This window comes from Peromyscus maniculatus, chromosome 14 (assembly GCF_049852395.1).
Source record: "Peromyscus maniculatus bairdii isolate BWxNUB_F1_BW_parent chromosome 14, HU_Pman_BW_mat_3.1, whole genome shotgun sequence".
NCBI classification, from domain to species: Eukaryota; Metazoa; Chordata; class Mammalia; order Rodentia; family Cricetidae; genus Peromyscus; species Peromyscus maniculatus.
Genome location: NC_134865.1, coordinates 56,899,057 through 56,912,657, shown reverse-complemented (window position 1 = coordinate 56,912,657; position 13,601 = coordinate 56,899,057). Strand labels below are relative to the sequence as shown.

At 40.4% G+C, this 13,601-nt stretch overlaps 1 protein-coding gene across 2 annotated transcripts in view; it reads right to left on the bottom strand.

The window, feature by feature from the left end:
* Positions 1–13,601, bottom strand: part of Lin52 (lin-52 DREAM MuvB core complex component) — an 87,688-nt gene that overhangs the window by 73,014 nt on the left and 1,073 nt on the right. For both annotated transcript variants that reach the window (XM_016001421.3, XM_076551070.1), the window contains exons 2-5: positions 11,217–11,291; positions 9,263–9,300; positions 7,086–7,152; positions 4,089–4,172 (exon numbers count right to left, since the gene is read on the bottom strand). In XM_016001421.3, the coding sequence (XP_015856907.2) occupies positions 4,089–4,172; positions 7,086–7,152; positions 9,263–9,300; positions 11,217–11,291 (264 nt within the window). The remainder of the gene's footprint in view (positions 1–4,088; positions 4,173–7,085; positions 7,153–9,262; positions 9,301–11,216; positions 11,292–13,601) is intronic.

Genomic DNA, 13,601 nt, shown 5'->3' with positions numbered 1-13,601 from the left:
AACTCCAACTTCTAAACAAACACACAGGATTAGATGAAAAAGAACAGAAGTAGCTATCAAAGCAAGGTAAATTCTTGAAAATTTTCTTAAGTAATACATTCAATGTAGTGAAATTTAACTAAGGTAAGAGAGTGAAATAAAAAAATATGAAAATATGTTGAGCATCCATCATCATTGGGCAAATGCAAATCCAAACCACAGTGAACATTACACCCCTAGGATGGATATAACATTTCTTTAAAGGAGAATAATAAGTATTAGCAAAAATTCCTCTACTGCTGATAGAGATATACAATGGTTCAGCTAGCTTGGAAAACAGCCTGTCAATTTCTCAAAAAGTCAGATACAAACAAAGAACACACCTTTAATCCCAGCACTTGGCAGGCAGAGGCAAGCAAATCTCTGTGGAATCAAATGCAGCCCGGTCTACAGAGTAAGTTCTAGAACAGCCAGAGCTACACAGAGAAACCCTGTCTCCAAAATCCAAAAAGTCAGATACAATGCTATCATATGACCCCAGTAATAAACACAAGAGAACGAAAATGCATCTACACAAAAACTTCTACATGACTTGTCATAGCAGCATTGTCCATCAAGTCTAATAGTGACAATCAAATGTCTCTCAATTGGTGGTAAATACAATGTGATATACCTACCCAAAGAAATATTTGACCATACAAAAGAGAGCATTGATAAATTCTGTAACACAGCTGAACACTGAAAATACTGTTTCAGTAAAAGAATTCAGGGCTGGAGGGATCTGGCAATATACAGGCTTGTGGGTCTGACCCCCAGCACTTTGAATAACAGACAATGAAAAAGAGAGAGAAAAAAGAGAAGAATAAAACGAGACTCCAGTCACAGAGACTCCATACTCCATGATTCCAAACTAGGCAAATCTAAACTGACATCAAACAGATTAGCGGTGGCTGAACCCACAGAAGCTTGAGAAGAGATGAGGAAGAGAAGGGCCCAGGGCTTGGGGTGGTAATGAAAACATCCTAGACCTCAATTGTCCAGGATAAATAGGTGAATTACAGGAATATGAACTGCAGCTCAATAAAGTTGGTACAACAAAAACCCAAATGCATCAGAGTCTCAAGGTTTAGCTCTAACTGCAAAGATATGATTCTCACTTTTCCAAATCTTTACAAGCTATTTTCAGTTATTTCCAAGTTAGTGATGATAAATAAGTAAGTTGATTTACATGACTACTGGAAAGCTTGTCACCTTCAGAACCCCGAAAAAAAAATCAGAAAAGGGAAAAAATTGCAGAGAATCAGTAGTAGGATTCACAGCAATTAAATGGGTCTCAGGAATAAAAGCAAAAACCTACTGTTGCAATTCACAGGGCTAAGGCAGTATCCCACCCACAGCATAAAGGTAACGAGGCAAGGTTCAAGCACATACAGCCAAACAATTAACACACTTCATGTTATATGTACTATATAATTATCTACTGGTATAAAAGAAGAAAATATCACAAGATCTTCAAACACTACTTCTCATCACTAAACACCAACTACCTAAAACTAAAGCAATTTTCAGAAGCTTTCGTCCTTTCGGTTGTAAGTCAATGGGCTTCAGCAGACAGAGTGTGTCATCCATCTCGGGGCATCACTAATTGACCATTCCTTCATCCCACTGGAAAGCGTTCACACACTGCAAACCTGCTGTTATATCAGCTGATCCACAGACTCCAAAGGCAGTCTCAAAACAATGACTTTTATCTTGAAAAGTTACATTTAATCCAAGGGCTAAAACAAATTTCCAAGAATGATAAAAGTACCTTAAAAATGAAACAAATCTATAAAAAAGTGACTTGTATTCTAAAATCTGTACACGGGGTTATCTGACATATAGCCATGTAGCAAATCCAAGACTAACACATGGCTCACCTTCCAAAAGATACACTCTAGTTACTACCAGCACTAGAAGGCTCTTGTTACTCCTATACTAACATTTAGCAATGCTGCGAAATGACAATCAGGGTTTGAGGCTAAATATTTTCTGCACTTTTCTCATCTCATCATCTTTATCAAGGCAGATATTTGCATGAAAACAGTATCACTGGTCCCCTGGGATTCATCAGTTCCTACTGCTTATTTTTCACTCATGTCATCCTTTCAATTAATGTTGGAAAAAAATACCGAGACATTGAAACACGAGATTAAGGTGTCAAGTGAAAGACAACCCCGAGTGTAGATGAATAATCTACGAGGGAAAAAAAGATGTTCTTATGCAAATACACTATACACACTAAAACAAAGACTGGATCCAAGAACTCCAATCCATATCAATGTAGTCATTTCAATTTCTAACGAAGTATTTTCTTACTTCAAATAAACTCACTATGGCCAAGGACAATAGCAGTTACAAAGTACTGTCACACAAGTTGAAATAGGCTGAATTATGAAGTATAACAATCTGTGTCTCTACTGTGTGTTGTAAAATATTATTTCAAGGTATGTTACTTTTGTTTATGCTCAGGAACATTTGTTTAATGATGCAAAGATGTGTTTGATTAAATAAAATTGACCTGCAGTCAGGAGGCTTAGTCAGCAACTGGCTGACAGGTAGTGGTAGGGAGGAGCCAGGTGGAGAAGGGTTTGTAAGGAGGGGCCAGGAGAAGCAGGAGGGCTTTTTGGAGGAGGTGAGCAAGGAGAGGTATTCTGAAGAGCAGAATTCCACCTTAGCCTTTGAATCTTGAGTTCTTCAGAGGGACAGAGGTTTAGTTAAGTTCCCTTCTTAGCATTGCAAGAGTCGGAGCCTCAGGGAACAGAAATCCCTCTGGCTACACCCATGGGGCTAACTGCTGCTGGTAGTTGTTGACTCAGACAGCTGTGGCTTAAAGGCAGCAACCATTTAAAAAGGGGCAACAACTGCGTTCATCCTACCCACACTGGCAGGAAAACAGTCTTCGTGGTTCAACCTAAGTTCAATGATTAAGATGGCTGCATCAGTTGACTGCAACTAACCCCCACCCCAATGGCGTCAGTTCCTAGAAATACAAATACTTGGCAGTAAAGATGGCTCAGTGGATTAAGGGACCACACCGCCAAACCTAAGAACATGAGTTCAGTTCCTTGGAACTCACATAGCAGAAAGAGACTCAGCTCTCCCAAGCTGTTCACTGACTACTGCCCTGCAAGTATGTGCACTGCTGCAGAACAGGTAAAGTCTCTCGGGAAGACACTCTTCCTTCCTTTGGGAATCATGACAGTCAAACAAACTGGATCACTCGATGCTCACCTTCCCTAGGGCGGAGCAAAAGCTCTTGGCAGCAGCAAAGACACTATGGGTAATGGCATGAGTAAAGTGGAGCCTGCATACACCAAAGCAAGACTAAGAACACCCCTACGGGCGGGCGGTGGTGGCGCATGCCTTCAATCCCAGCACTCGGGAGGCAGAGCCAGGCGGAGCTCTGTGAGTTTGAGCCCAGCCTGGGCTACAGAGCAATAACCAGGACAGGCACCAAAACTTCACACAGAAATCTTGTCTTGGAAAACCCCTCCCCACTTCCCCACCCCCGCCAATAAAAAAAGAATACTCCCAATGACATCATTAAGGGTCACAGATCTAGATAACCAAAGCTATTTCTAACCCTGGATTTTTAATAAGCAAAAGTGAACTAACCAAGTCTCTCTTTAGATTAAGCTAGTTTTAGTTGACATCCTAGCACTTAAAACAAAAAATGTTCCAAAAGATGTATATTGCACAATGATTTTTTCACCTATTGAGTCCAGTCAATAGTCTAGCACATTCTGTCATAAAAGGCACAAAGTTACACCAAGTTCCTACCTTCAGATGGCTTGAATTTGCCTTGATAAAAGTAAAGTATATTTTCATAAGTTATAAATAGAACTCATTGTGGAATATACAACATGTAACCTTGTATAAAATTAATTAGGGCTGAGCGGTGGTGGCGCACGCCTTTCATCCCAGCACTTGGAAGGCAGAGGCAGGTGGATCTCTGTGAGTTTGAGGCCAGCCTGGACTACAGAGGGAGTTCCAGGAAAGGCACAAAACTATACAGAAAAACCCTGTCTCGGAAACAAAAAGAAAGAAAAAATTAATTGGGTACTCACACTCATCCAGCCCCAGCTGATAGGCCAGGTTCTGGAGGCCTCGTACCTTCTCCATCAAATTAGCTGTGGTGAGGCTCCCCAACTCTGAAACAGAAGACTTCATTTTAGTATTACTTCTTCCCACTGGTCTCCAGCTACAACTGATTTGGGTTGACAGTTCTAGTAATAAAGGATTTCTGGCTAGGCTGGGGTTACAGTTGAATGTTACAACACTGGCCTAGCATGCAGGAAACCCTGGGTTTGATCACCAGAACTAAGAGAGGGTGAGGAAGATTTCAAGCTTACATTCCTTATTGACTAAGGACAAGACAGACCCTTGATTTCTTTTCCTCCAATTTTACATACTCTCCCACAAAAACAGTGAAGTTTTCTACCACTGCAAAAATACCTCAGCATTATACTTAACAAATTAAGTAGGCTTCAAAATTGCTTTTTACACTTTAAAAATGTATTTAGTGTGTGTTGGTGCACACTACTGCATGGGTATCAGAGGACAAGTTCAAAGAGTCAATTCTTCCTTCTAGCATGTAGGTTCTAGAGAGCAAACTCAAGCTGTCAGGCTTGGTGGCATGTGCCTGGACAGCTGAGTCATCTCACCTACCCAAGTGTTTTATCCCAAGGATCTATTTATAACATTCATTTTTGCCTACCATACAAAATGAACACACCGTTAAATATGAAGGCTTACGATGTGACGGATCATTGAGAAAACCTTGCAGACACATCTTGGTCATGTAAAATTGATGTTGTCTCCATTGATAAGTTCCATGATTTCAACTATATACAGTAGCAATAATAGCAACAAAATACTGTTTACCATGCTCTCAACTATAGAAAACAAAAACTGATCCAAACGTTTCCTTCAAATCCCATTTTTGCTTATTTTATCTACTATTACTTACTTTCCAGATTTTACTTACTTAAAATAAAAGCTACTCCCCAGATTTTCATTAATTAGCACCTAAATCCTTGTTTAAAATAGACGTCAATTTGCATGAAACATACCGCTATGTGAACTCTCACTAAAATTTCAAGTTTTCTTAGGAAACACATGCTCATCGTTTCTTACATGAGTATTTTTGGAATATCAGGAGAATGAATCGGAGATGCCTTTGAGATATAATTTTTCCATGGGGGGGGGGGAATCAGCGTTTAGCATGCAGTGACCGACTTCTGAAACCACACAAAGGAACTCTGTCTTCCATCAACCCTCCTGCAGTCCTACTTCATCAGGCACATGCGACTCTCCTGACTAGTCCAGCTGCTCGATAGCTCAAGAGTCCCCGACTTCTACCTTCATTTCAGCCCGTTACTTTACAACCATCAGGAATCTGAACACCAGGAGAATGATTTTTTTAAAAAAGAGCAAAACCATAAAATTAATGTTTTTTAATTTAAATGTCCATTCTCGTTGAACTCTAAATCATTTATCAAACAACAATATTCACTACTCATAGAATTCTTGATGGAAGAAACTGAAAGGATAGAAAGAAATAAAGATTAGTCTCAACCCACTAAGGCAGTGGTTCTCATCCTTCCTAATGCTGCGACCCTTTAATACAGTTCCTCATGGTGTGGTGACCCCAACCATAAAATTATTTCATTGTTACTTCATAACTGTAGTTTTACTACTATTATGAACTGTAATATAAATATCTGATATGCAGGATATTTGATACGGGACCCCTGTGAAGATGGAGTCTGACCTCCTAAAGGGGGCACAACCCAGAGGTTGAGAACTGTTGCACTAAGGGGTTGTTATTTTATAGTACTAAGGAAAATGTATGGCTTTAAGTCTTTTTGTTGTTGTTGTTGTTGTTTTTTGAGACAGGGTTTCTCTATGTAGCTTTGTGCCTTTCCTGGAACTCACTTGGTAGCCCAGGCTGGCCTCAAACTCACAGAGATCTGCCTGCCTCCCAGTGCTGGTATTAAAGGCGTGCACCACCACCGCCCAGCTATGGCTTTAAGTCTTATACATAAGGCACTTATATTATAGTGAAGACTAAACTTTAAAAGATCAGAATTTAAATTTTATAAATTTATATACAGTAGCCATTTTATCTCTAAACCTTGGCTATACCTAACAGGGCCTTCATAACTCAGTGAGAAATTGATGTACTTTTTTTTTTTTTTGTCCACTGTAAGCATTACACAAAATTAAATTAATATTAAAAAATAAACATGAGGCCGGGCGGTGGTGGTGCATGCCTTTAATCCCAGCACTTGGGAGGCAGAGCCAGGTGGATCTCTGTGAGTTCGAGGCCAGCCTGGGCTACCAAGTGAGTTCCAGGAGAGGCGCAAAGCTACACAGAGAAACCCTGTCTCAAAAGAAAAAAAAAAAAGAAAAAAATAAACATGGAAGAGTTCACTGTGCCTCATCCTTGAACTGGCTGGATTTCTACACCTGTAAAAGGCAGAGAAAAGCATTCCAACCAGACATGAAGAACTATGAAGACAGATAGCAAAGTAGGCAGTGTGAAGCCAAGAACATGGGAAGGAAGTAGTGCCAGAAAAACTGCACAGAGCTCTGAGGAAGGATGTAAATGTGACAATACAAGGAAGAGGACAGCCGGGCGGTGGCGGCGGTGAGTTCCAGGACAGGCTCCAAAGCTACACAGAGAAACCCTGTCTCGAAAAACCAAAAAAAAAAAAAAAAAAAAAAAAAAAAAAAGGAAGAGGACAAGCCAGGCTTGGTGGCTACCCATAGTCCCTGATACTTAGGAGGCTGAGACAGGAGGATTAGTTTGGCTCATGCGCTCAGAGACCAAACTGAGCAATGGGATGAGACCCCATTAAAAACAAAAACAAGCCAGGTGGTGGTGACACACACCGTTAATCCCAGCACTTGAGAGGCAGAGGCAGGCGGATCTCTGAGTTTGAGATCAGTCTGGTTGACAGAGTGAGTTCTAGGACAGCCAGAGCTACACAGAGAAACCATGTCTCAAGAAACCCAAAAGAAACCAAAAACCAAAGATAGAAGACACCAGCATCACGTACCTTTTAACATATCGATGTCATCACGTTCTATTTCAGCCATCCATTTTGGTGGAGAGCTAGTGATGGGCTGTCAGAAAATAAGAATACATCCATTCAGGTACATCCTTCTTATGAGAATGCAGTTTGTCACATAGCCTTCAGATTGTTTGAAAATGTTGGCAAACTACAATTTCAAAAATCCAGGTTTTTTGTGGAGAGATAGCTCATCAGGCAGTAACACTGACTATTCTTCCAGAGGACCCAGGATTGATTCCCAGTACCCACAACCATCTGAATCCTTAGTCACAAGGGATATGATGCCCTCTTCTGGCTTTCTCAGGCACCAGGCACATACATGGTACACAGACATACATACAGGAAAAATACTCATATATATAAAATAAGTAAATAAGTAAAATTTCAAAACCAGGTTGTTAGGTATAGCTTTCACTTCAAAAAGTCATTTTAGAAAGTCCTACTGCTCAATTTTAAAGTTGGTCTCAGAAAGGCAGTTTTGGATGAATTTTGATGTGTTTACTATTACTAATTCAAGCATCAGTTAGTTCAGCAATGAAATTATTTAAAATTCCATTCTTATGAAAGCCTCCAATTGAATGTTTAAAACAAAGAATGATCAATAACAATCTCTGACAGAAAGAAGAATCAAAAGAAGAAAACCCTCAATTCAAGTGGGGAAAAATTAAAATGGTCATCACTTGATATTTCATCATTAATTCCCCCTGCCCCCAGACGGAGTTTCTCAGTTCCCTGGCTGTCCTGGGATTATCTCTGTAGAACAAGCTGGCCTTGAACTCACAGAAATCCACCTGTGTCTGCCTCCTGTGTGCTGGGATTAGAGTTGTGCGCCACCACTGCCTGGGCTATGTTTCATCATTAAAGTTTCTTTTTGTTTATTTATTTGTGTGATATCAGGGGAGGGGGATAGGGCATGCATATGCCATAAGCAGATGGGGGTCAGAGGACAACCTGTGGGTGTCAGTTCTCTCCTTCAATCATGTAGGTCCCAGGAATTGAACTCAGGTCCTCAGGCTTGATGGCAAATGTGTTTACCTGCTGAGCCATCTCACCAGCCCAGATTTCTTAATTGTATTGTAGAAGTTTTTGGAAATTTTCAGCACTTAAAAATGTTAATGGACATAAGTGGTATTGCAATCCGAAAAAAGGCTGAGGCAAGAGGATGGTAAGTTCAAGGTCAGCTTGGGTTACTTGATGAGAATGGCCCCTGTAAGAGCATATATTTGAACACTAAGTCCCTAGTTGGTAGAACTGTTTGGGAAGGTTTAGGAGTGTGGCTTTGTTGGAGGAGGTGTGTCACTAGGGGCTTTGAAGTTTCCAAAGCCCACACCAGATCTCTCTCACTCTCTGTCTGTTGCTTGTGGATAAGATGTAAGCTCTCAGCTACTGCTCTAGCACCATGCCTGTCTGCCTGTTGCCATGTTCCCCACCCCACTATCATGGTCTCTGAAACTATAAGCAAGCCCCTAAATAAATGCTCTCTTTTTAAAGTTTCCTTGGTCATGGTGTCTCTTCACAGCAATAGGACACAGTGAGATCGTCTTCCCTCTCATCCTGTGCAAAAAACAAATCCTGGACATTCCCAGATGAACTGCTTCAGAATATCAAGGGCCATTAAAAGGGACTACTAGAAAGAACGGAGCTAAGGAATTAAACAAAACAAAGAATGGGAAAAGCTTTGCAGCTGTGCACTGACAATTCTGCCATGCAAACAGAGGTTAAGAAATCTAACCGTGGGCCAGAGTGACGGCTCAGCATGCCAGTGAGCTTACTGCCAAACCCGATGACCTGAACGGAAAGCCCAGGAACCACATAGAGAGAGAACCAACTCCCACATAAACAAAGGGGCAAAAGCCTGAAAATTACACATAGTTGGGGCAGAGAGAATACCAATGTTACATCAAGTACTTCAACCGCTTAACCTTAAAGTTTCTGAGCTGAGAAAAGAGGCTAATAGACAAGGGTCAGAATGTCAAAATAAAGCATTTGAACAGAGGAAGGGATTATCTACAATTAACTGTGATAATATAAATGTATTTAAAGGTCTACAGTCAAAAAAAATGATTAGAAGACTAAGGCACTATTCTTGAAAATAAAGATTTGAGCTTTTTACCCAAGAGCAAACTTTGAATAAACTTCCACAGACATAAGCTATTACTTACACTTTTGAAAGAAGCTGCAAATTCAGCAACTCCTGGTACTAGAAAAGAAAAACAACAACAAAAAATGTAATTCATGTAAGAAACATTTGTGTGTTCAGGCACAGAGGATTTAAGTAATAAAAAACAAAGTCTTGCCAGGTGGTGGTGGCTGTGGTGGCACACACCTTTAATCCTAGTACTTGAAAGGCAGAGGCAGGTAAATCCCTGAGTTCGAGGCCAGCCTGGTCTACAGAGCAAGTTCCAGGACAGCCAGGGCTACACAGAGAAACCCTGTCTAGAGCAAACAATCCAAAAAACTCCTGTTGCCTTCAAAGAGCTTACAATGTAGAAGAGGACAGGTCAGAAACCATCAACACTGCTTAAGCATTTCAGAAAGATGTTAGCTGCTATAGGAAGACAAAAAAATAGAACTCTAAATCAGAATGATGGGGCAGGAAAAGCTTCTTGAAGAAGCCAATACCTCACATTTTAAATGAGCAGGATTTGGCTTGGAGAATAGTAAACTATCTCTTGTCAGAAATTTTAAATTTCCTTTCCAGGGCTAGAGATTTGTCTAGCATGCACAAGACCTTGGGTTTGATCCCCAGGGCTGCAAATAAATAACTAAATAAATAATAAGATTGAACACAATACACTTTCTTTTCAGTTGTCTCATGGATTGTCTCATGGATAGTATCACATTAAAAAATCAAAGGAAAAATTACATATTTAAAGTGAAATAATGTTCAATTCTACTAAGAAATACAAGCTCGGGCTGGTGAGATGGCTCAGTGGGAAAAGGCACTTGCCACCGAGCCCAACAACCTGAGTTGTGGATTCCCAGGTACATGGTAAGAGGAGAAAACTGACTCCTACAAGTTATCCTCTACTTCCATATGCCCATCATGGCACGAGTGCCTCCCCAGCCCAATAAATGAATGAATGTCACTTAATTAAAAAAAAAAAAAAAGAAAGAAAAAAGAAATGCAAGCTAAACATAATTATGACTAGTAACATCCAATATTGGCTAGTGAGAAAATGGGCAGTCACCCTCTTCTACATACAGGACAAATATGCAAGGATAATAATTAATACACTGCTTGTGAAATAAAAATTAGATGACTTAGGTTTCCAAACAGAATATAAATATAGAAACTAGAATATACCTATGCACTATAACATATTTAAAAGAATGAAGTAGAGCTACAGAGAGCAATATGGAAAAATACATCAAATTACTAATTTACTGAAATTGCTGAAGGCTTTATATACAACTTCTTCATCATTATGAAAAACAACACACATGCATGCGTGTGAACTTCTTATATAAGTATAAAAAACCCTGGGATTGTGGATTTGGCTCAGTAGTAGAGCACTTAAGGCCCTGGTTCAGTCCTCAGCTCAGGGGAAAAAAAAAGTATAAAAAACCCCAAAACTAATGTAAACAGAATTACTAACAGAGCCGGGCAGTGGTGGTGCACACCTCTGATACCAGTGAATGAATAAAGGAGAAAAGGAGATGAAGAAAAGTTTTGTGCATCTCAAAATTGTCTGAAATCATTAGACTTATTTTTAAAACTATTAATTATTGTTTAAAACCTCTTTATCATTTGTCTCACAATAAGTCCCAATTTTTACTGCACATCAATCTCTTCTTTTCGAAGTGAAATAAAACTTGAATCATCAGCCAGGCAGTGGTGGCGCACGCCTTTAATACCAGCACTCGGGGAGGCAGAGCCAGGCGGATCTCTGTGAGTTTGAGGCCAGCCTGGTCTACCAAGTGAGTTCCAGAAAAGGTGCAAAACTACAGAGAAACCCTGTCTCGAAAAACCAAAAAAAAACAAAACAAAACAAAAAAAAAACCCACAAGAACAACAAAAAAACTTTAATCATACCAGGTACATAACACTGCAAAATTCTCCCATGGAAACACTGACTCTCCTGCATTGATTCTGATAGAAAAGTAAAAACTTACATTGTTCCGGCCAAAGATCTGGCGAGGCTCGGTCAAGTTTCTCAAAACTTAGCAAAGATGCTTCCAAATCCATCCCTAGAACCAAACACCACGATGAGATGAAAAACACATTCATTTATATTTTGCTAGATTTCAATCTCAAAGAGCATAAACTGAAACACTCAATTGGAAGTTTAAAGATCTGAATTACTGATGCTACTGGGGCATGATCTAATATCAATAAATTTGATTCACCCTCTTCAAAACTCAAGTCTTCCGGTCTACCAAATAAAATTTAAGAAAGTTAGGGCTGGAGAGATGGCTCAGTGGTTAAGAGCACTGACTGCTCTTCCAGAAGACCTAGGTTCAATTCCCAGCGCCCCATGGCAGCTCACAACTTTCTACGATTCCAGTTAGTACACATGTAGTGCAAAGTCATACAGAAAGCAAAATACTCATACACAGAAAATTAAGAAAAATTGCTTAGAAAAATGAGTACTGGCTGGACATGGTGATACAAATCTGTAATCCCAGCATTTGGGAGACTAAGGTAGGAGATTAAGAGTTCCAGGCCAGCCCAGACTATACAGCAAAATCCCGAGTAAGAAGAGTGTGAGCACATCTATCTATGTCTTCACTCTACTTTTCAACTTTCCTCCAATCATAATCAGCGAAGTGTCCCTGCTCTCACGGAAGACAGTCTCTACTAAGACTGTAGACCATTGTCTCCAGTTTTGACAAGCACCTCAATCTTCTTGTACCATCGGTTTCTCATACTCAACAAGCAAGCCTGCTCTACAAGTTTTCTACTTTCTGACTTTTGAAAAGAACATGTATTGCCAGGCTATGACAGTGCACACCTTTAATCCCAGCACTCAAGAGGCAGAGACAGATGGATCTCTGTGAGTGCGAGGCCAGCCTGGTCTACAGAGTGAGTTCCAGGACAGCCTGATCTACACAGAAAAAGAAAAAGAAAAAAAAAACAAAAACAAAAACAAAAACCTCCAAAAAACAAAACAAAAAAATTATTGTTTAAAAAAGCAAAACAGTATTTATTTATTTATATTTATTTACTGGGTTTGTGTTCATGCTATAACAATTGAAGAAGCTGGTTATCTTCTTCACGATGTGGGTTCCAGGCTCAACCTCAGGTTAGCAGTTTTGGTGACAAGTTCTTTTACCCAATGAGCCACTCATTAGCCCAGAATTTCCCTCCCTTGGAAAAAAGAAAAAGAAAAGAAGAGTGGGGGGAGGGGGCGGTGGCTGAGAGATCTGTCAGTAACCTGCTTATTGTGCCAATATGAAGGCCTGAGTGTGATCTCCAAGAACATACATGAAAAAAAATGTGAGGTAGCGCGGTGTTCGTAATCCCAGCCCTGAGGGATCCTTGGAGCTTGCTGCCTAGACATTCTGGCCTCTCCTTTCAGGCCAATGAAGAACCTTACTGCAACAAGGTAGATGGCTCTTGAGAAAGTACATCCAAGGTTAACCGAGTTTCCACATGTATGCAGACACATGTGCTGGCACCCACATGCATGTCTGAGCGCAGACACATACATACACATTCTAAACATGCAAACTCTCCCCTAAACTCATAACCTCTTTCCTGGGAATCCTGTTCTTACTTCATCACCTCACACTTGTGTGTGTGTGTGTGTGTGTGTGTGTGTGTGTGTGTGTGTGTGTGTGTGTGTGTATGTATGTTGTATGAGTGTAATGAATGCAGGTGTAGGTGTGTGTGGCTAAGGAGGCAAGAAAGGATGCTGAGTGTGTTCCTTCAGCTCTCAGACTTACTGTCTTGAGACAGCATCTACACTAAACCAGAAGCTATTAGACCAGCTAGCCAGCAAGTTCTCAGGATCCACCTGTTGGTCTCCCACAATGCTGGGGTTACAGGCACATGCAACCATACCTGGTTTTTAAGTGAGTGCTTGAGATTCAAACTCAGGTCTTTATCTTTGAAGAGCAAGCATGCTTACCTACTGGGACAGCTCCCCAGGCCCTATCCTTAACCTATAAAAATCAAGATTCTGTCTGAGCTGTGGTGGCACACACAGGAGGAGCTGAGTTCGAGGCCAGCCTGGTCTACAGAATGAGTTCCAGGACAGCCAGGGTTACAGAGAAACCTGGTCAAGAAAAATCAAGCAAACAAAAAAGCCCCAACTTTTTAGACATATTTTGCCCACAATTCCCTCTGTAGCCTAGGTAAGCTTGAAGCAAAAATCTTCCTGCCTCGATCTCCCAAGTAGCTAGGAATAAAGGTCACACACCGAGGCCAATTTCATTTTTTTTTGACAAATGTTAACTTAAGGCTAAATGCTTTTTAGGCATTATGCTAAAACCTAGGATTAAACTATGAAATAAGACAGACTTAGAACTTATAATTGGGTGTGGCCCGGGCAAAGT